The sequence below is a fragment of the Fusarium musae genome, chromosome 7, assembly GCF_019915245.1.
Source record: "Fusarium musae strain F31 chromosome 7, whole genome shotgun sequence".
NCBI lineage: Eukaryota > Fungi > Ascomycota > Sordariomycetes > Hypocreales > Nectriaceae > Fusarium > Fusarium musae.
Genome location: NC_058393.1, coordinates 3,108,394 through 3,128,031, shown reverse-complemented (window position 1 = coordinate 3,128,031; position 19,638 = coordinate 3,108,394). Strand labels below are relative to the sequence as shown.

Here is a 19,638-nt window from a genome sequence, read left to right as displayed (position 1 = left end):
AGCACATCAAGCAGCCGTAGCTGAAGCGATGACAAGGAAGTAGAATAAAACGGGGAGACGGCCTGCCCATGCGGAGAGGGCAACGACAAAGATACCGCCTGCGCCGAGCATGAAGACATTGCCAACTTGGGAGTGATTAACTGTGTCTTGGCTCATGTTCCATTGCCTAAAGTCGTATCAACAGAATGATCCCTCTGGTAAAGAGGTGTTTACTCACGTTGCCTGGGGGATGAGAGTAACAGCGCCGACGGCACTGCCATAATCGGGAAGAAAGGCTGCGAAACTGATGATGAAGAGGATAACGTGTTTCTTGACAGGACTCCAGTTAAGAGGATCGCGTATGTCGTCAGAGGGTTGGGGAATCAGAACGGTATGCCTATCCTTGGCGAGCTTGAGGTTGCCATGGTGTTCTGTGTCAACCTGAGCTATGTAGCCTTCCGAATCTTTGAGATCCGAGGACAGTGCAGCGTCGCCTTCATCTATTGACTGCTTGGGTTTGATATCGTCCATACTGGCTTGAACTCATACAAGTGTGAGTGGCTTGCAGGATAGCCTGTTATTAAGATTGAATGAAACAAACGGCGCTTACAAATGGCCTGCCCAAACTTCAAGAGGATCTGCAACAGAGGGGACGTCCATGCTTTATGTTTAATCTCCCCAACCCGGTTCAGTATCTCCGGTGGTGTTGTAACCGGATCTATCCCCGGATGCGGGGCAATACCGGTAGGATGGGATGAACGATCCGATGTACAGTAGTCGTCGATCACCCTATAACGCGGGGCCCCGCGTCGAGAAGTCCTGGTCTAGCCTCCGGAAGAACACGCATTATCTCGGAAAACCTCGAGCTAAAGTCCAAATCTTCCGTCTTCCGGTCTCAACACCTCAAGTTTTCCGACTCTTCCGGATCTTCCGGCCGAATATGTGATAAAAGAATTAAATAAAGTAATTTAATCTATTTCGACCTAACAGTCTCTGGAAGTTACTCAAGCGATTCGTGCCAGCCCAACATGAAAGACTTCGTGTACAACGTCCAGACGAACCGAGTCATCTTTGGCTCCGGCAGTATCACAAAACTCCCCGCCGAGATCAAGCGCCTCAACATCTCCCGACCGCTCCTCCTCTGCACACCAGGTAAACGCCACCTCGCCGACCAATTATCCGCTATCATCGAAGATGCTTCTCTCGAAGTTGCTGGCACGTTCGCCCACGCCACAGCGCACACTCCAATATCTGTAACGGAACAAGCAACTGCCTTCCTTGGACCTGTATCAGCAGACTGTGTTGTTTCTATCGGTGGAGGATCGGTGGTTGGACTGGGAAAAGCCATCTCCATTCGTTCAGGCGTGCCTCACATCAGCATTCCAACGACCTATTCGGGCTCTGAAATGACTCCCATTCTCGGCGAGACGCAAGATGAGATTAAAACTACTCGATCTGACCCTAAGATCCTGCCTGCTGTTGTTATCTACGATGTGGACCTCACCTTGACACTACCGCCTGTTATCTGCAGTACATCTGGAATCAACGCAATAGCGCACGCAGTGGAAGCACTATACGCCCAGAATACTAACCCCATCACTTCGATACTAGCCCTTGAGGGAATAAAGTCATTGGCTGAAGCTTTACCCCAGATCGTCGAACTCCCAGACTCCAACGCCCCTCGAGAGCAGGCTCTATATGGCGCTTGGCTTTGCGGCACAGTCTTAGGCAACTCATCAATGGGACTTCATCACAAGATCTGCCATACGCTCGGTGGATCATTCGGGCTTCCTCACGCTGAGACGCACACCGTCATGCTTCCGTATTCCTTGTCTTACAATGCGCCCTGTATCTCTGACCAAATGGCCAAACTAGCCGCGGTCCTCCCTGGAAGCGACGGGGATGCGCTGAAAGGATTGAAGTTACTTCTGGAGAAACTGCCAGTACCCCGCGGATTGAAGGAGTTGGGAATGAAAGAAAGTGATATTGAGAAGGCAGCTCAGATCGCCACAAGCAACCAATATCCCAATCCACGCCCTTTAGAAATCAAATGGATTTCGGAAATGCTACGGAGAGCTTGGGCTGGGGACGCTGCTGCGGCAACCTTACAGTGAAAGCTTCATAGAAGCGTGAAAACCAAGAATTGTCGGAGGAGACAATAATTGGTCACATTTGAGAGTAGAACAAGATCCAGTCTCGAAACGGTTTCTGCTTCTTACAAGGGTGTGCACTCAAACGCGCATGACCTGCAAATAAGCCATGGAATTGTATACGTCTCATATCATTGCTATAGAGATACTACAAGTGATTGAACACTGTATCATAGGGCCCGGCGTCAGTGCCACCCGAATGAAATGGCTCGTCACACTTAGTCGCCAGGGGTTGTCAGTAGACTACCACTTGGATTGTAGTGTACACAAAGGACGGTCTTGGGCACTGAAAAGCCATATTTTGTATGTAATTCTGCAAAGCCTACTTCGAAATGCACCAACTGTGCTGCTGTTCCACTCCAAGTGATCTTAAGACTACTTCTATCTCCTGGTCCCTAATTGGGTCAATTTTGGCAAAGCACTCGTCGTGCGCAAGCCGCGCTTCTAGGACCTTCTTCTCGGTCTTTGGAAGACTTCCTACAATACTCTTGTAAATGCCTAGTGCAGGGTATGCAAGAAGGCCAAACATGGCTAACCGAGTCAAGACCAAACCCATCAGCAAAGATTCGAAACCGCCTGGTCCAAACAAGCGGTACAGAATGTTGAGAGACTTACCGCTTCCGGGTTTGGCAATCAGCCCGAAGCCTGCCTTGCCGAGACCCGTGACCAATCCCACGGGGCCTCCCTTGACTGCGCCGACGGCGGGCTGCTTGAACAGGCACCACGAGGCGTCGAGGAAGTTGTACGCAAAGTTCTATGGCATGTTACCACTGTTCTTTATATAGTCGCTACAATTTTGGAAATACATAGAGAGGGACTGCTCTGGGAGTAAATACCTTACCAGCTTCAGCGGTGCCGCTTTTCCAGTCTGTCACCTTGTCGTGCTTCCGGACCTTTTCGCCGTATAGTCCGGGCAGGTTATGTAGGCCCTCGGTGAGAGCGAGGGGCACGTCAACTAGTGACCCTTTGAGAACGCTCGAGGTCATCTTGGAGATACCCTTTCCGGCGGATTTCCCGGCGCTGGACGACGCAGATACATCTCGGTCTCCTTTCGAAAAATCTGCTGCGCTCCTCTCTTGGGAGTCCATGGCTGTTGTGGAGCTTGCGGGCGATCTGCTCCGGGAATCAGCTTTGAGGGCTGCTCTTGCGGCGTGTCTCTTCTCCCGGTTCGCAGTCTCATGCCGGACCTTGATGACGGGAGCGGACATCAGGCTTCCGAAGCCTTTGGAGAATTCGACGAGCGATCCTAGGAGGGCTGACGATGTTGCGGTCAATGGATCCCATCGGCGGTTTTCGATGTCTAGCGGCTTGGGATGATTCCTACGCCGTGCGTTGGTAAGCCAGGTCGCCGAGCATGCAGGAATTGTCACTTACAGTTGCATCTTAGTCAAGTCGATCTTTTGGCGGTTACTGAGGACGCTCAGGGCTCTAGGAGACAGCCTCAGCCCATTCTTAAATCTCTTCCTGTCTTTCTTGTCCAATCGCTTGGCATCATATGTCCAGGCGGCTGCCTCGCCGGGCAACAAGTCGCACGTGAGCGTGTCCCGCGGGAGATGGTGGTGGAACGACTGCACGGCTTGCGCGACGCCGTTCTCGGTTCGCATGGTTTCTGATATGCGGAGTGCTGCCGTCTTTGTGTTAGGTGCAAGCAGCGTCTCGATAGCCTTGGTGAGGTTGTCGATGTCGAGCTCTTTGTGACGGATCGGGAATGGGCCAGCTCCGGCTTTGGCTGATTACCATCGATCCCCAAAATGGCTGACTAGGTACTCGTTAATCATGTCGCGCCTTGAGGAGAGGGTTGGTTGGATGTGTGTGCTTACTCTCCAAAGAAAGGGACGATGAAGGTAGGGCAGGCGTTGAGCAGCCCGCATGCTGTCGTCCCAGCTCCGCCATGATGTATCACGCCCGCAACGTTTTTGAATAGCCATTCTAGATGTAAGAATACTTCAGCAAAGGCCGGTATCAGATATTATAGCCGTCTGTCAGCTTACCATGAGGACAGTCATCAATAAATATGGCATTTTCAGCGCTGCGGCCTTCACCAAGTTTGGCCCATCCCCTGGAGATAATGGCGCGGGCGCCGGACCTTTGTAACGCCGTCAATATCAGATCGGTCATCCTTGCGGAATCATCCATGACGATACTTCCGAAGCCGATATAAATAGGGGTTGGCCCTGCCTGAAGGAATTGGGTAATATGATCGGGCGGCGTGTATTGCGGTTCCTCCCGGAAGAAGAAGCCACAGACATCTAGGACCAGTCTATTAATCCTCAACTTGTATGATAATACTGATCCAAGGACTTACCGATGTGAGGAGGCCAGTCTGGAGGCTTCGGTACCAAGGCAGGAGACCAGCAGTACGTATATGGTATCTCGTGGGTGCTGAGAAGGCTGGGTGCGTCGGCAGACGAGACGGGGTCCAGGTTCAGTGTTTTCCTCCTCCAGTCGTTGATGATGTCTCCGAGACTACGCTGTAGTTCAGTATATAGTCCTGGAATGCTTGTCTTGGATAGAATACTTGCCCCTGCCATGTCAGCGTCTCCACCATTCCATACGACAAGTAATTTGTAAGCTTCGGATCGAGGTTTGACTGCTTGATATTCGCTAACGGATGCGGAAAGGCTCGGGTGGGACTGTAAGGCATAGTGAACATGAGATGCACTGGAATGCCTAAAGCCTCTGCCAGGTGGATATGCGCAAAGCTTGGGGGGTTTGCGATGATAGCCTCGGCGATGAAAGGGGCTCCTGAGATGGGATCAGGTTCGATACATGACAGCCAGAACTTGCCTAGCATCTCTTGAACCATATCCTGCTTGCGGCTGATGTCGCCAGCCATAAGCGAAGATACAGAGGGGACTAGGCTGGGGTTCTTGACCATATACTTGATTCGCGGTATTAGATACGCCACAGTGGCAAAGGCCCCTTGATGTGGGTGCCAGACTTACTGCCATGAGGTCCGAAGGGTCTCCGCCCGTGGGGTAGAATTCGAGGTTGGACTGTCGCACAAAGTCGGCAAAGACGTCGTGGGTAGCAATGCGGACGCGATGCCCGTGCTTCTGCAGTTCCGTACCGAGCGCAATAAAGGGCTGGACGTCGCCTGCGTGTTAGGAGCAGGTGGTTAGCTAGACCAATGCAAACACGAGTCTGGACGGAGCTTGGTGTCACCTCGGCTGCCAACAATCTGCAGGACAATATTCAGCGCACAAGGCGCCCGCGCGCCGAGATGGGGACGTATCGCGGCGTTGCTGGCGTAGGACTCGGGCGGCATCGCGTTTTGCAGGACATGCTGCAGGGAGCTTTTGCCGTCAAAGGTCAAGTCGACACGGGCCTCATCTGTTGAGCAGACAATCGTGTTAATGGCCGTCATCTCTCGGTTTGAAGTTGTTGGGCCGTTGATCCTCGAGACTCACCGTTCAAAGCTGCTGCGGTATCCAGGTGAGTGCCATGGCCTTTGATGAGAAGGGCGCCACCTTCGTCTGAGGCCCTCTGCGGCGCATTGTCTGTTGCGTTTACAGACATTGCGCAACCGCGGATGGTCTGGTCGTGGGGGGGATTATTGCAAGAACAGACGACTGGCGGAGGCAGCGGTGACGTCTGATGATTTTGTGTTTTTGGGCTGTGGTTAGCTAGCCAGTTGGAGTTGGAGGCGGCTCGGTTTTATCAATGGAGTCAGGCATTCCAGTAAAACGTACTAGTATGGGTCTAGTAGGCACTGACTCGGTTAGGAGTACTGACGATGGGAACGAGAACGACGAATGCCGCAAGTCGAGTAATAAGGGACTTTCCGTCACCCAAGACGCAATATAGGCATGTGATTGGCGAAAATGTTACGTTTTTCCTTACCTATTGACTAATCTTCAATTCTGGAGTGAATAGGGTGACGACCTGACTGAACGATCATCATGGGCAGTGGCGGTTAATCCCAGACCCAGCGTCTAATGTCTTTCAACCTAGCTGGATAGGATACCCATCGAGGGCGTAAATGCCGAAACATCGAGGTGGCGGGGATACCGGCGATCAGACACTAGGGCATATCAGCTGTGGGAACGTTAAACGAATAAACGAAATAAACGAGGCTGAACGAGGTATGGAGCCCAAAGCAATCAAACTCTCCAAGACTGTCCCACCAAGTGATCTGCCGAACTCCTTTTTGCCAGCCAAGGCTGAGCAACACGATTTCTTCCAGTCTTGTCTTCGTTGTAAACCGCTTTTTGATCCCATTCTTCGTTCTTTTTCATACGTCGTTTAGAGTTTCGGCACCCATCCCTGCTGACTGCTTACTGCTTACTGTTCTGTCTGCAAGGCATCAATCATGGGGCCATCACCAATAAGACCTCGGACGCGGAGGCCGCACCTCAAGTCAAGGAATGGCTGCTTCACTTGCAGAAAACGTCGAGTAAAGGTAAGCTTGTTTTGTCTCCGAATTCCTTTTCTCTTTGCCAGGCCCAGGCTGAAACAAGCTTTTCCCCCCCTTGTCAGTGTACTGAGGAACACCCGACATGCCGGGCATGTCTGAGCCGCAGAGCTGTTTGTAAATACCCAGACGGCGCGGTTGGATCTACTACAACACCAGAGTCTATAATACCGCCCTCCGCATCTGTACATTCACCGCCGGGTGTGTCAGCGTCGCCGGCGGGATCAGCCGGAACCCCAGCTCCAGCACTTCAGAGTCTTGGCCATGCGACTAGCCAAGCATTGGACTTAAATCACTTACATTTACTTCACCATTGGACACTCCGCACAAGCGTTGACCTCTGCAGATGTTCCAAGACACTGTACATCTGGCAGGAAGCACTTCCTCAGATTGGCTTCCAATATCCATTCGTCCTGCATGCTTTACTAGGCCTCGCTGCTTTACATATTGCTTATACGTCGCCAACAGACCGAACGCGGAACTGGCTAGTCGGCATGTATCATCACAACGAGGCCCTGACTGGATTCCGCAGCGAACTATCTACCATCACACAGGAGAACAGCGAAGCATTATTCACCTGGTCCATATGCAATGTCCTGTACGTCTTTGCTACATCAAACCCCCTTCACCAGGGTATAGACGGAAGCGCCAACTCTTCGTCATCGGCGCAAAAAGAGAAGGTTTTGGGCACAGAATGGATTCCCATGATGCGCGGTCTGGAAGCTGTATTGGCGCCTACCCATAATAACTTACGATCTAGCAGCATGAAGGCCATAATAAGTACTGGGAACTGGGATGGACTCGATCCAGAGCAGGGCAGTCAGGACCCTGAAGATGCCCACTTCTGCCGTGCCCGTGAGTCTTGGAGCGACTCTGACCGCGCTGAGGTCTATGAAGAGGCCCTCCGAGTTCTCCGCAAATGCCGACTTTACTCGTCACAGTTCCGCGAAATGGACTCCGAGACCAGAAGCAACTGGGGATATAACAAAGAGTGGTCTGCACCTCTGATGTTCATCCATTTTGCACCCGAATCATATTTCTCGCTCCTGCGGCAGAGACAGCCGCCAGCTTTGATCTTGTTTTCCCTATTCGGGGCACTGCTACATAAGATAAGGGACTATTGGTTCTTGGAGGGCTGGGCAAAGCGATAGTGGAGGTAATAGCAGATATCTTGGGGGGCTACTGGAGGGAATGGCTACTATGGCCTTTAGAGGTGATTCAGGAATAACAATTAAATATATAGCGAAAGCGCCGGCCTGGTCTTTGTGCAGCAGTTGCCATTTATACTCTGTTGGACTAGCCTCTACTCAAACTGGCGGTTTACTTTACTAACTGAAGCGACCAGCGCAGTCGGCAGCCTTGTCTAACACGAATCGCATTTGCCCTTCCAGAATGACCAGCATACTAGCAATAATAGAGCAGGAGGGTGCCCAAAACAGGCTTGCAGATGACATTTTCATGTGATTACAGTTGCGTAAGTAACTGACCAGACTTATATATCAGTTACCTCAACTCACAACGAATCAATCATCAGAGTACAGGGATGGCTCGGGGATTTAAAGCACATAAGGCTGTTTACTTGTCAAAAGCCCCTGCACGGAACCTCCGTACTTTTTGTTCTAGTCCTGAGGAGGGTAAGACAAGGCACATTTCCATTTCTGACTTGCCTAAACGGGCCAAGGCTTACTAGGATCAGCAAAGCTGAGCGCTCCATTTTACCGAAGTACCGAACATTATGTCACTGCTGCGAAAAGATAAGATCAGTGTCAGCAGAGCTAAATAAATATAAATAGATCTGACATCTGCCATCTTCCTTACCTCAACCCCTCATCTTTCAATTTCAAGCTTCTACGTTTCAATTCATCATCATGGCTCATCAACAAGGATACCCGCAGCAACAACAGCAGATGCAGCACGCAAGCAATGACAGAGGTGCTTTTCCAGGCGGCACGTACAGCATTGCCCACCGCGACACCAACGCCGTTCTCAATGTGGACCTCCAGCAAGGCGCCATGGTGCGCTCCAAGTCGGGTGCCATGATTCACATGTCTGGCTCGATCGAACTAGCTGGAAAGTCCAAGTTCTCTCTTGGAAAGCTCTTCACGGGCGGCAACTTGTATGAGTCGACGTACACCGGCCCAGGACGTGTCGCTCTCGGCCCAACGCTGTTTGGAGATATCATTACCCTACCGGTCGACGGTCACCAGTCTTGGACTATCGGCAGAGATGCGTTCCTGGCCAGCACTTCTGAGGTTTCGAAGAAGAGGGAGACTCAGGGTATCGGCAAGGCGCTGTTCTCGGGGGAAGATCTCTTTGTCTTTCGTATTGAGGGTCAAGGCATTATGTGGCTGACGAGCTTTGGTGCTGTCGACCGACTAGATGTAAGTTTTCCCAACCATTTTACTACCGGGCACTACTGATTCTGAATGAATAGCTTCGACCTGGAGAGGAACATATTGTTGATAACGGGCATCTCGTGGCCTGGAGCTGCAAGTACTCCATTGAAAAGGCTGGCGGGGGAGCTTTAACTGGAATGAAGACGGGCGAGGGCCTGGTATGCCGTTTCACCGGTCCCGGCTCGGTTTATGTGCAGACGCGAAACATGGATGAGTTTCAGTCATTTATCAAGGCAACTGTTGGAGCTTAGATCTGCTAGACATATCACAGCTGAGGTTATCTACGGTCCCCCTATCCCTCTAGTGTTTCTCGTCTAAACTTATCAGATAAGCATGTGCATGTAACGTCGGCTGGACCATCCAGTCTGTGAGAGTCTAGCCATGATTTGATGGAAACTAAGCCTTGACTTGAGAGCACCTCGTACCTGAACAATACGTGGGATTCTAGTATGAGAGTTTGGCACTCGACTCAACTGAGGCGTCGAATAACCATCTCGGGGCTTTGAAACATGGTATTTCTAAGCGAAAGAGGCTGGCTGAGTGACTTTAACACCTACTAGATCACTGGTACTAGGCACTATATCAGGAAAATACATTTAAAAGCCAAGTTCAACTAAAGTCAGCATTGAGTACCTCTGTTGCAGTCACTCACTGGACATTCTCCTTTACAATTTCATGTAAAACCCGCTAGAACTCCTTTCCGCCATCAATCCTGTTGGTTCTCATAACCCTCCGGCTTTTCCATCCCTTGAGAATCAAAAAACTTTGATGTACCTAGTGTCTGCGTTAATGAAGCCGTCTTAATCACGAGTCATTGGGAACTTACAAGAATAACCTTTCCAATCGAAATTGTCTTTTGGATTGCAGTGGCAACGAAGTTCGAGTCTTTTCTTAGCATCGGTTGGACAGTGAGTAAAGGGGTTATGCCAATACGCAATGTCGTCAAAGAAATGAATCTCGGACTTGTCAAGCATGAGCCCTGCTGCAATAGAGTGAACCGGAGCGTCACCCCATCTCTCGTAGAAAAAGCCGCCGGCTTGATCGAGATGGTTGAAATAGTCTATATATTTTTGACTTCTGAAAAAGTTCAAGTCGCCAATCTCGAAATTTGACCACTAGATTCCAAATGTCAGCGTTCTCACTAGCCACTGGGTTGGTATCGTGCGATGACGTACAAAGTGACACTTGTTATATGTTGCCCCGTTGTCATCACTCAAAAAGTCCATGGAGTTATGTGGGCTTAAATGGCCAGGATTGTTCTCAAAGAATTGCTTGGTAGTGTCCCAAAGGGTGGGAATCGTCTCGATATACTCGGGAAGACTCAACACAAAACTGTACTTCTTCTTGGTTTCTATCATGAATTTGAAAGGGTCGTAATCAACATCGCAATAGAGTTGAATGTCTGGTTCTACCCGCCAGTAGTAATCATAGTTCATCATGAGAGGTTGTCGAAAACAGAAGCCTGATTCAAACCTGCACATATGACGGTAGCTCACAGAGTCTCCGTAGATGATTTTCCTCTCGGCCATATCCTCCCGAACCTTCTTCGCTTTATCCTGGTCAATCCAATCAGGAAAGGACCAGTTCTCTGGCGGGATCAGGCCGTAATAAGTTTTGCCGGATACAAGGGCGCTAGTGACTCTTTTAAAGGTCGCATCGAAGGGCTTCTCGTTCAAGAACACCCAATCATATCCGTACTTTCTATTGAAACGATCTTCAACTTGTCGTATCGACTTGGCTATGCTCCAGACATCGCTGTTCCGCGCAAGGGTGACAAATGTAGCGTTCACGCGTAAAGAGTGGTATGGCGGCGGGGTTGGTGTTTGCTTTAGCAAAGCCTCATTCTCTCCTACGTCAGATGCGACAGGCGGCCGCGCACGACAATTCTGAGACCTGAAATCGAATCCATTGCACCAAGATTCCGAGAAAAGGTTTGCAGGCCTTAGATATACTAGTAGACCTAGTATCTGATATGATATAAGTTGTCTGAGCTATACGGTCACAAGCTCGGCTAGATTTTAAAGAGAGCTCACCAGTAGTATAAGGATAACTGGCCGTAAATTTAGCCTAGATCTTTTAGCAGGAATAGGTATAGATCCAAAATACATTTTAATAAAAAGTGGTAATAAAAATTGGAAATAAGATAAACAAGAAAAGAAGAAAACAAACTGATAATAAACAGTATAACATGAGGACTTTATTTAGTATCAAAAACAGGTAATGTATTATACTATAGCGCTAAGTATACAAGCTTGCAGAAATTTAACTTTTATCCCCTGGAGCTGAAGGGCAATATTTATCCCGTTATTCCTGGATTTTAAACCTAATTCTACCCTGATATTCAATCAATACTATAAATAAACCTCTTAGTATAATGTCTATCCAGATTAGCTTATCCCTTGGGAAGTCTTAAAGCTTTATAGCAGCGCTCGCAGTTTTATATTATGTCTACGGTCTGCCAATTCAGCTACTCTCAGCACACGTTTTAGTTTCCAAGGGATAAAGTAAGTTTTACTATCCTTAAAGTGGCGTTACTTGATCCAATCAGCAGGTCCAAACAGTCCAAGCTTCAGTAGCTCTGGCCCCTTTTTCAAGAGACAATGGAGGTTAGTAGAGATAGCTATAAACTTCTCTTCAAATTCTGCTTTACTCCGGTCGACAATCGGCAGCGTTGCTCAAGACACCGGGTCACGGACCCGAAACTCTGCTGGGACGGACCAATTTTGAGATTAGCGTCCTGGTCTCGGGGAGATAGTTGCTCCGCAAGCAGGACATCAGAAGCGAGAAGATGTCAATTCGGCAATGGCTTGAACCTAAAAAAAGTACAGAGCCGATTACTCAACAATATCATCATGCTGCCCGACAAATTGATAAATGCGGTTCTCTTTAATGCAAAAGAATAGCTTAAGACGTGTTTACTAAACCGACAATGCATATAAAACATGCATTCGGCGCCCAGGTCTATTAATTTCTACTTCTATGCATTCCAAATCGTTATTGTCATCATGACTACCATGAAAGCTCTCGTCTCGAATCGCAGCATTGTCACACGACTCGTGAACGCCACGCGCTTCAAAGCCATTGGTGGCCAGGGCGGTCGCGTCCAAGACAATGTAACCATCCCCAGCATCAACCCCAACGAAATCCTCGTCAAAGTCAAAGCCGTAGCCCTCAACCCGACAGACTTTAAACATCTCGACATCATCTCTCCCCCCAACTCGATCATCGGATGCGATTACGCAGGTGTTGTTCATCAAGTAGGAGATTCTGTCAACGATAGATGGAAAATTGGCGATCGTGTTGCTGGCGCTGTGCATGGCGGGCTGTATCCTGATAAGGGCGCTTTTGCCGAGTATTTGAAGATTGATGCGGATCTGGCATGGAAAGTACCTGAGGGCATCAGTGATACTGAGGCAACTACATATGGTGTCTCTGCTGTGACGGCTATGCTGGTCCTGAATGTCCTCCACAGGGTTCCCTTCGTGGACACAAAGCCTTTGTCTCCCAAGGATGAAGCTATATTCATTTACGCTGGGTCAACCAGCGCAGGCCTATACAATATCCAACTGGCAAAAGCAGCTGGGTACACAGCCGTCACAACTACCTCGTCACGCTCGACCCAGCTAGTGAAACAATACGGTGCCGATGCTGTCTTTGACTACAATTCACCCTCCGTTGCAGAAGACATTATTAAAGAGTATCCCAAGATCACAAAAGCGGTGGATTGCTTTTCCGAAGGCAAATCAACGTCCGTTTGCGCCGATGTGCTCGAGCCCAATGGCGGTAAGGTGGTTACACTATTGCCCAACGGCAAGTCCAGTACTCCTGGCGTGACCTACGATCTTGTCATGTCGTATACAGCTATGGGCCACGCTTTTCAGCGGCTACCGCCAATTGGACCTAAGTTTGAAGTCAGGCCACAGGATCGTGCCGCCCTTGTTCGCTTCTACGAGACACTACCGCAAATTACGCACATCCTGAAACCTATCCCGACTATTGAGCTGAAGAGTGGGTTCGATGGTATATTTGAGGGACTGGATAAATTGCGGGCGGGTCAGGTAGCAGGAGGCAAGTTAGTTGTTCGGTTTAACGCGGAGGAGTAACAGATGGCGATTGAAGCTCTAGCAGTTATCTTGGATGATATCCTCCGTCGGATCGTACTCTCCGTTAAAACGTTTATGTTTTACACTTGACTACTAGGACAGACTGCCATTCTCAACCAGTCGCCCTGAATGCCGCGTCGACAGACGCATCGGCTCCGCCCCTCTTCTTGTCCTCCAGCGATTACTAATGTCTACGAGCTCTTCACAGCCCTCGACGGCCCATGACCACTTTGTCAGAAAACCAGGTGTAGCCTCCCAACTCTGCATGTCGTGCGGTTCACCCCAAATGATCAGGCCGTTGCGCCCAGCTGTGAGTTCATCCGTATCTATGTAATCCTCCAACATCAAACCCCGTGATTCTTCGGGCTCCGTGGTGGAGGCAGAGAAGCTAAAAGGCGTTCCTCGCTGCCAGGGCGCAGCAGTATAGCTCATAAGATCGCCAACCATATCCCGCCACAATTCGAAATTGTCAAACCGACCTTCACGTCGTATAAGATTGTCGCGAAAACGGGCGAATGGCATAATGTTGATCCAGGGGAAATGGTATTGAGATAGCTGCAGTGCCGTAGGTGCGAGAGAAGAGGGAATATTGGGGTTAGGCGGGTAGCGGGTTGTGTCGTCTAGGCAAGGACCAAAGACGGGACAGGTTGTTGGGTCTAGTGATATTGTGTTTATGGTGCGTTTGATGGAGATGAAGGCGCGGTAGACGTTGAATTGGATGAGGTGGAGGAGTTGGTCTGAGGGGAGAGGGAAGGTGATGTTAGTGGGCTGGGGGGTTGAGTGCATGGTCATGATATGATCGGTATGATCTGTGGGTGGTGGTTGAAAAGCAACGGCACTCTGGGTAGTGCAGGGAAGTGTATGAGACGCATGATCGTTTGTTGACACGGCAGTTGAGTCTATGTCTTTGTCTTGGGAAGAGTCATCATCAACCTCATCGACCCGCCAGCGCCTAACCTCAAACGAACTCAACACCTGATCTATCTCAAAGTCTTTACCCTTAATTCGTTGTCCTAAAACCATTAATAAGCGCTTCCAGCCATCTAACCAGGGTTAACTCACGACGGGCTCTCTGGTTCTTCCGGTTCTGCAACTTTCTTCGCTGCTTATTCGCTTCGGCAATCGCGGAGTAGTTATCTCTTGGATCCATGGGATGTGAATTACCGACTTTGAGATATGGTAAAGAGATGAAATCGGCGACCAACTTCCTTGGGCGAGCTGAGGAATTCTCCGTCTGCGCTAGAGGAGCACCCAAGTCCCGCAAGCTAAACTGGATAAGGATAATCTGTCATCAGCTCCACCTTCGGACTTAGATTGTAGGTCGGACAAGCTAGACCTAGAAAGGCAGGAATGTCATCAGCCAGGTACACCAGCTCACCCTACAGTTCGATACTGAATAATCACGATCTATGTTTCTCAGGCTTCACCTTCGGTACACGGAGATAATGCTGTGTGCAAAGATTTAACTCCATACTACCTGGTGATTTGTAAATGATTCTCTTCAATGTAGTGCCGTATAACAGTGATCAATTATAAAAACTACATCATATGCTTAAACTAAGAGCTATGATATAAGAGCCCTCATCTCAACAACACTGAGCATTTGTTTCTCATCAACCACAACAACTCGAGAACCTCTACTATTGAAAGCTTTCCAGCTCTCTTCTTCACATCTACATTCAATCATGTCTCGCTACACCGCCGTCCACGCCGACACCAAAGGCCCAGGCGACGCTCGCCCAACAGCCCTCCAGATCATCAAAGACGAAGGTCTCGAGGAAAAGCGCCAGGGCCAAATCTTCACCATCACAGGCGTATCTTCTGGTATCGGCATCGAAACTGTCCGCGCCATTGCTGCCACAGGAGCAACTCTTTACCTCACAGCCCGAGACCTCGACAAGGCCATGACTGCCCTAGATGGCATCTTTGACCCCTCCCGCATGGAACTGTTCCAGATGGATCAGGGGTCTCTTGCATCTGTGCGCGCTGCAGCTGCAGGTATTCTGGAGAAGACCTCCAAGGTCCATTGTCTCATTGCCAATGCTGGTATCATGGCTATTCCCGACCTTCGCTTTACTGAGGATGGTCATGAGCTTCAGTTCGGCACCAATCATCTATCTCATTTCCTCTTCTTCCAGCTTCTCAAGCCTGCACTCCTTGCTGCTGCCTCGCCTGACCTACCTTCTCGCGTTGTGGTGCTCTCGTCTTCCGCCCATAACATCGGCGGCATCAATGACTCTGATAACTACGCCTTTGAGCACGGAGGCTACGAACCTAAGGTCGCTTATGCTCAGTCCAAAACGGCAAATATCTACATGGCCAACGAGATCGAGCGCCGCTACGGCGCACAGCACCTGCACGCGACTAGCGTCCACCCTGGTATCATCACCACAGGACTTACCAGACATATGCCCCCCGACGCCTTCAAGGGTATGGAGCACATCTATCCTATGATGAAGAGCGTGGAGCAAGGTGCTGCCACTACAGTTTGGGCGGCTGTCGGTGAAGCTTGGAAGCATGATGGTGGCAAGTACCTCGTTGATTGCGATATTGCTAAGGCGTCTGTTGCTGGGGACGATAAGATCGTTGGGCCTGGGTATGCCCCACACGCGTATGACGTTGAGCAGGCGGAGCGACTGTGGAAGGACTCGAACAAGTTGGTTGGATTGGAGGATGAGGAGTAGTTATGACAGGTTGTATGTTTCTTCCTGTGACTAAGTTCTGTTTGCCGAGATAAGCCTCAGCCACAAGTCACTACTGCAAACAGCACATTTGACGTCCTGATGTAAGAAAGTTGTGGTCGAAAGAGAAAGATTGAATGGAAGGGGTAGATATTAGATAGGCCAACTCAGAACTAGTTGCTGGGGCAATTCAAATCTCCATTTTATGTATACTGGCTTCAGTGCCATCATATAGGGTACATAGTAACACAGCTCGCGAGCCTGTTCTAAACGCAGCTGCTGTATTAGTATTGCAGTCAAAGTTGCAGGTCTAATATCTAGACTTATAGAATTATGCAAAAGGATTATTACCTCCCGAGCTTAAACCCCATCTCTCAATGAGCTTCTTATCTTCACCAGCCCACTTCTTCAACACCTCAAAACCCTCATAGCTGACCAAGATCATTATCCCCATTTCATCGAGCTCATCCAAAGAAGCCCCCTTGACACTATCACCAAACTTTGACATCTCCACTCTTAGCCAGCTCCTCAGCTCGATTGCTTGTTGCCACTCTGCCAGCGACCTTGCGTCCCATATGCTCGCGCGGCCTGTGAAGCCTAGCTCAGCGAGCCTTAGACTGGGTTGGTACCAGCCGAATTTGAGAAATGTGTAAATGCTCTCGACAAGATCTGCAAAGATCATGGTTCGCTGGATGCTCTCTGCTCGGACCCAATCTTTCCACGATTGGTCAGACTTTGAATTGCTGGAGGGAGGTTGTGCTTGCAAGATATCAACCCATCTGGAAAGCGACTTGGCGTCCTGAACAGCTTGTCCTTCTTGCGAGTCGTCACCTGAGAAGAGCCGCATACACTGGTATACCAGCATGGCTTGGACCGAGGGTAGGAGGTCAAGACTCAGAGTCCACGGAGAGCTCGGAGGACATAGAGCGATTGCCGTGTTTGTAGCTTGCAAGAGTAGTTCCGCTTGTCGCGAAATCTCGGATGCCACAAGAGATGCATTCGCTGAGTTGCGTGCTGCGTAGATGGAGCAAGCAGCGAAAGCATCGCGTAGTGCAGTAGAGGTGCCGGTTTGAGAGCAGTGGATGAAGCATGTTTGCCCTGATTCTGCAAAGGTCTTGACCTGATGAGCCAGTCGACTTGCCTCATACTCTGCACGCTCCTTCAAGGTATTGTTTATATAGACAGGTCTATTGCGGGACACCTGCGACGGTTGCAAGGTGGTATCACCGATCACCCCTGCGTAGAGCGTCTGTGAAATACAAGGATCTGGTGTGAACAATGATATCGTTTTTCCGCGGCCGGTGATTTCATCTATGAGTGGCACGAGAGGAGGCGGAATGGTAGTGGGAGTTGGAAACAGCGAAATATCATGGTCCACTTCTGGCGTACGCGACTCATGGTAGGGTCGAGATGTTTCGGTAGTGTCGGCTTGATCATTCCAAACAGTCACATCAGAGATTCCCGATGTCTCTTGCTCGTCGTCGGGCGACATCCAAGCATACACACAGGTGCGCCGCCTCGCAAGACAGCGTCCGCACTGCGGAAATCCAAGGTCGCACCGCCTCTTACCCCGGACACAGGCCGAGCATGACTTTTGTCTGGATGAAACCATGCCTGAGGGATGAAATTAGAAAACTCTGTGTTAATCCTGGCTAGTGTTGTTCAGGAGTAGAAAAATGGTGCTCCAGATAGTAGCCACTGGAAAATAAGCCGCTCAGCGCTGAGCCCGACCATTCCGGGCCAGCTTGACTAAGATGCGGAGTTCCGCACGCTAGATTCAAACCTTGTGTGGATCCACTCCCGACTTATATAGACAATGTCTATCATGGCCTGGGTATAAATAAATGCTGATGAAGCCTTCGATCGACTGTTCCCCCTCCATCTCACAACATTATTCAACCTCCCAAAGCTCCTACGAACCTGCTACCCACCCACCATGGCCAGCAATCTCGAATCTACCCTTCCCGTTTCTGCCCTAGGGAGCTGGATGCAAGATCTCTACGCCCGAATCTTCGTCCAGCCAGACGATGAAATCTCAGCAAACACCATCAAAGAGTGCATAGCAGAAGACTTTACAGCCAGGTAAGTGAAGCTCCAAAGCAAGTCTCATCATAAACAAAACTAATCGCGCAACTCAGAATCAACCATGATCATTTCACCCGACAATCATTCACAGATATCATCGCCAAATTCCGTGTCGATAATAAAACGACCATCCACGAAACCAAAGAGCTCCAATCTTGGGATGCACCCGATGGCTCCGGTGCTGGCTGTGTCTCCCAGTATCTTCGCTTTACCGACTCGAACAAAGAGACTGGCGTCGGTAGCATGTCTTCTACGTTGCTCATTGCTAGCATCAAGGTTGTTGATGGGCAGAAGATGCTGGCTGAACTGACAGAGGTGATGAAGGCATCTACTTAAACTGTGACTTATGGAGAAGAGCGGAGATCAATGTTGTTGAACTAAAATGGTCCATAGGCTTCAGCTGCGTGGAGTAGCAAGCCATCAAATGGTATTTCTCTGAAACGGGCTCTCCGCGTAGAATATACCAACTGCTGCCATGTCTGATATTGCTAAACCTGTACCAAAACCACCAAAGCTCCTCTTCAAGTCTTGTCCGTGCTGTTACTTTGTTGCCGTGTGAACATTATCCTTTCCATCCACTAAAATCCAATGATTCTCTGGCCCAATACCACTAGTCCACTAATATCCTCGACGCCCATTTCCTCATCCTCTCCGTAGCATCCCCTATCACCTCCGCTTGGTTCTCAATCAGTATAAAGTCATGACACTCACGCTCACCAACTTCAAGCACTACAGGAATCGACCGACATTTCTCCTGAGCAGCTTTCCCAAATTCGACGACTGCATCACAAAAGACCTCGCGTGCTCCAACGGTAACGTAGAGTGCTTTCGTGATCGTTGGGAGATCGCTCAACCATGATAAATTTCCATCCATGGGGAGAGCGGGGTGAGCTTGGTTGACTTTTGGTTTCAGATTTTCACTGCTGAATGAGTGTATGGACGTGTGTTGGAGCAAGCCTGCAGAAAGCATGTCGACATTGCCGTAGCTTTTGAAGGAAGCCGTGTCTGTTCGGTCGCTTAGCCATGGAGAAACTAAGAACATTCCTGCTAATGGTCTTTCAAGCTTGACTTCTGGGACAGCTGGGTTCGGATGTAGGAGGTGGTAAGCGAGTTGAGCTGCCAAATTCCCTCCAGCCGAGTCACCACCGACTATCAGATCACTTGGGTTCACGCCGCTTTGAAGTACATGGTCCAGAGCGGCGGAAGCTTGACGGAGTTGATCGGGATATTTTGCACCTGGAGCCAGAGTGTACTGTAAAAACGCAACAGCAACCTCTTTTTCCGTCCCAGGTCCACCGTTGACGTACGTCTCCCAGCACCAAGTGAAGTGGCCCGGTAGAGGGGGCGCAACGTATCCGCCGCCATGCAAGAAGAGTACGAATTTAGATGCCTTCTTGCGATTGCCGATCCATAATATGGAAGCTTCAGTGCCAGTAAGCGGCTCAATGTCGATGCTTAGACGAGAGTGACGACCCTGGTCTCGCTGCTTTTTGATCCAGGCTGTGTAGGCATCTATCGTTGGCGTTGAGAGGAATTGGATCTGGCGTGGGTTGAAGTTACCGAGGAGGATGCGTCCGACCATGCAGCTAAACCAGAGATTCAACGGGACTTTGTATTTGATGGCAAGTGGCAGGCCTCTAATGAGAATGCCCACGATGGTTCCGGGTACTTTGAATCTGTGAGTCAACCACGCAGGCCAACGAAACGGTAGTGTGAAGGGATAACTTACGAAGAAGTATCTTTACCCCAAGACCCAGCTTCTCTACAAGAGATAGTGTTGGGATGGTAGCTGACTTCATCGCTACGTGATATGTTGGTCCCCACCGCAGT

General features: G+C 49.7%; 9 protein-coding genes across 9 annotated transcripts; 6 read left to right on the top strand and 3 right to left on the bottom strand.

Annotated features, from left to right (window-relative positions):
- Positions 1 to 6: 6 nt before the first annotated feature.
- J7337_010148 (uncharacterized protein) lies at positions 7 to 510 on the bottom strand (the record flags this gene model as incomplete). Its single annotated transcript, XM_044827734.1, has 2 exons — positions 7 to 166; positions 218 to 510. The coding sequence occupies 2 exons, from the start codon at positions 508 to 510 to the stop codon at positions 7 to 9; spliced, it is 453 nt and encodes a 150-aa protein (XP_044678328.1).
- Positions 511 to 1,007: 497 nt separating this feature from the next.
- On the top strand, positions 1,008 to 2,093 carry J7337_010147 (uncharacterized protein; the record flags this gene model as incomplete). Its single annotated transcript, XM_044827733.1, has 1 exon — positions 1,008 to 2,093. One exon carries the CDS (start codon positions 1,008 to 1,010, stop codon positions 2,091 to 2,093), a length of 1,086 nt encoding a protein of 361 aa, XP_044678327.1.
- Positions 2,094 to 2,451: 358 nt separating this feature from the next.
- J7337_010146 (uncharacterized protein) lies at positions 2,452 to 5,496 on the bottom strand (the record flags this gene model as incomplete). The annotated part of the gene is made up of 8 exons (XM_044827732.1): positions 2,452 to 2,883; positions 2,966 to 3,449; positions 3,504 to 3,852; positions 4,121 to 4,378; positions 4,435 to 4,595; positions 4,739 to 5,010; positions 5,075 to 5,226; positions 5,268 to 5,496. 8 exons carry the CDS (start codon positions 5,494 to 5,496, stop codon positions 2,452 to 2,454), a joined length of 2,337 nt encoding a protein of 778 aa, XP_044678326.1.
- A 1,638-nt stretch (positions 5,497 to 7,134) lies between these two features.
- J7337_010145 (uncharacterized protein) lies at positions 7,135 to 7,694 on the top strand (the record flags this gene model as incomplete). The annotated part of the gene is made up of 2 exons (XM_044827731.1): positions 7,135 to 7,141; positions 7,183 to 7,694. 2 exons carry the CDS (start codon positions 7,135 to 7,137, stop codon positions 7,692 to 7,694), a joined length of 519 nt encoding a protein of 172 aa, XP_044678325.1.
- Positions 7,695 to 8,411: 717 nt separating this feature from the next.
- J7337_010144 (uncharacterized protein) lies at positions 8,412 to 9,190 on the top strand (the record flags this gene model as incomplete). The annotated part of the gene is made up of 2 exons (XM_044827730.1): positions 8,412 to 8,924; positions 8,978 to 9,190. The coding sequence occupies 2 exons, from the start codon at positions 8,412 to 8,414 to the stop codon at positions 9,188 to 9,190; spliced, it is 726 nt and encodes a 241-aa protein (XP_044678324.1).
- A 2,754-nt stretch (positions 9,191 to 11,944) lies between these two features.
- J7337_010143 (uncharacterized protein) lies at positions 11,945 to 13,042 on the top strand (the record flags this gene model as incomplete). Its single annotated transcript, XM_044827729.1, has 1 exon — positions 11,945 to 13,042. One exon carries the CDS (start codon positions 11,945 to 11,947, stop codon positions 13,040 to 13,042), a length of 1,098 nt encoding a protein of 365 aa, XP_044678323.1.
- A 1,685-nt stretch (positions 13,043 to 14,727) lies between these two features.
- Positions 14,728 to 15,726, top strand: J7337_010142 (uncharacterized protein; the record flags this gene model as incomplete). The annotated part of the gene is made up of 1 exon (XM_044827728.1): positions 14,728 to 15,726. The coding sequence occupies one exon, from the start codon at positions 14,728 to 14,730 to the stop codon at positions 15,724 to 15,726; it is 999 nt and encodes a 332-aa protein (XP_044678322.1).
- Positions 15,727 to 16,054: 328 nt separating this feature from the next.
- J7337_010141 (uncharacterized protein) lies at positions 16,055 to 17,215 on the bottom strand (the record flags this gene model as incomplete). Its single annotated transcript, XM_044827727.1, has 1 exon — positions 16,055 to 17,215. One exon carries the CDS (start codon positions 17,213 to 17,215, stop codon positions 16,055 to 16,057), a length of 1,161 nt encoding a protein of 386 aa, XP_044678321.1.
- A 444-nt stretch (positions 17,216 to 17,659) lies between these two features.
- On the top strand, positions 17,660 to 18,144 carry J7337_010140 (uncharacterized protein; the record flags this gene model as incomplete). Its single annotated transcript, XM_044827726.1, has 2 exons — positions 17,660 to 17,805; positions 17,862 to 18,144. 2 exons carry the CDS (start codon positions 17,660 to 17,662, stop codon positions 18,142 to 18,144), a joined length of 429 nt encoding a protein of 142 aa, XP_044678320.1.
- Positions 18,145 to 19,638: the final 1,494 nt, after the last annotated feature.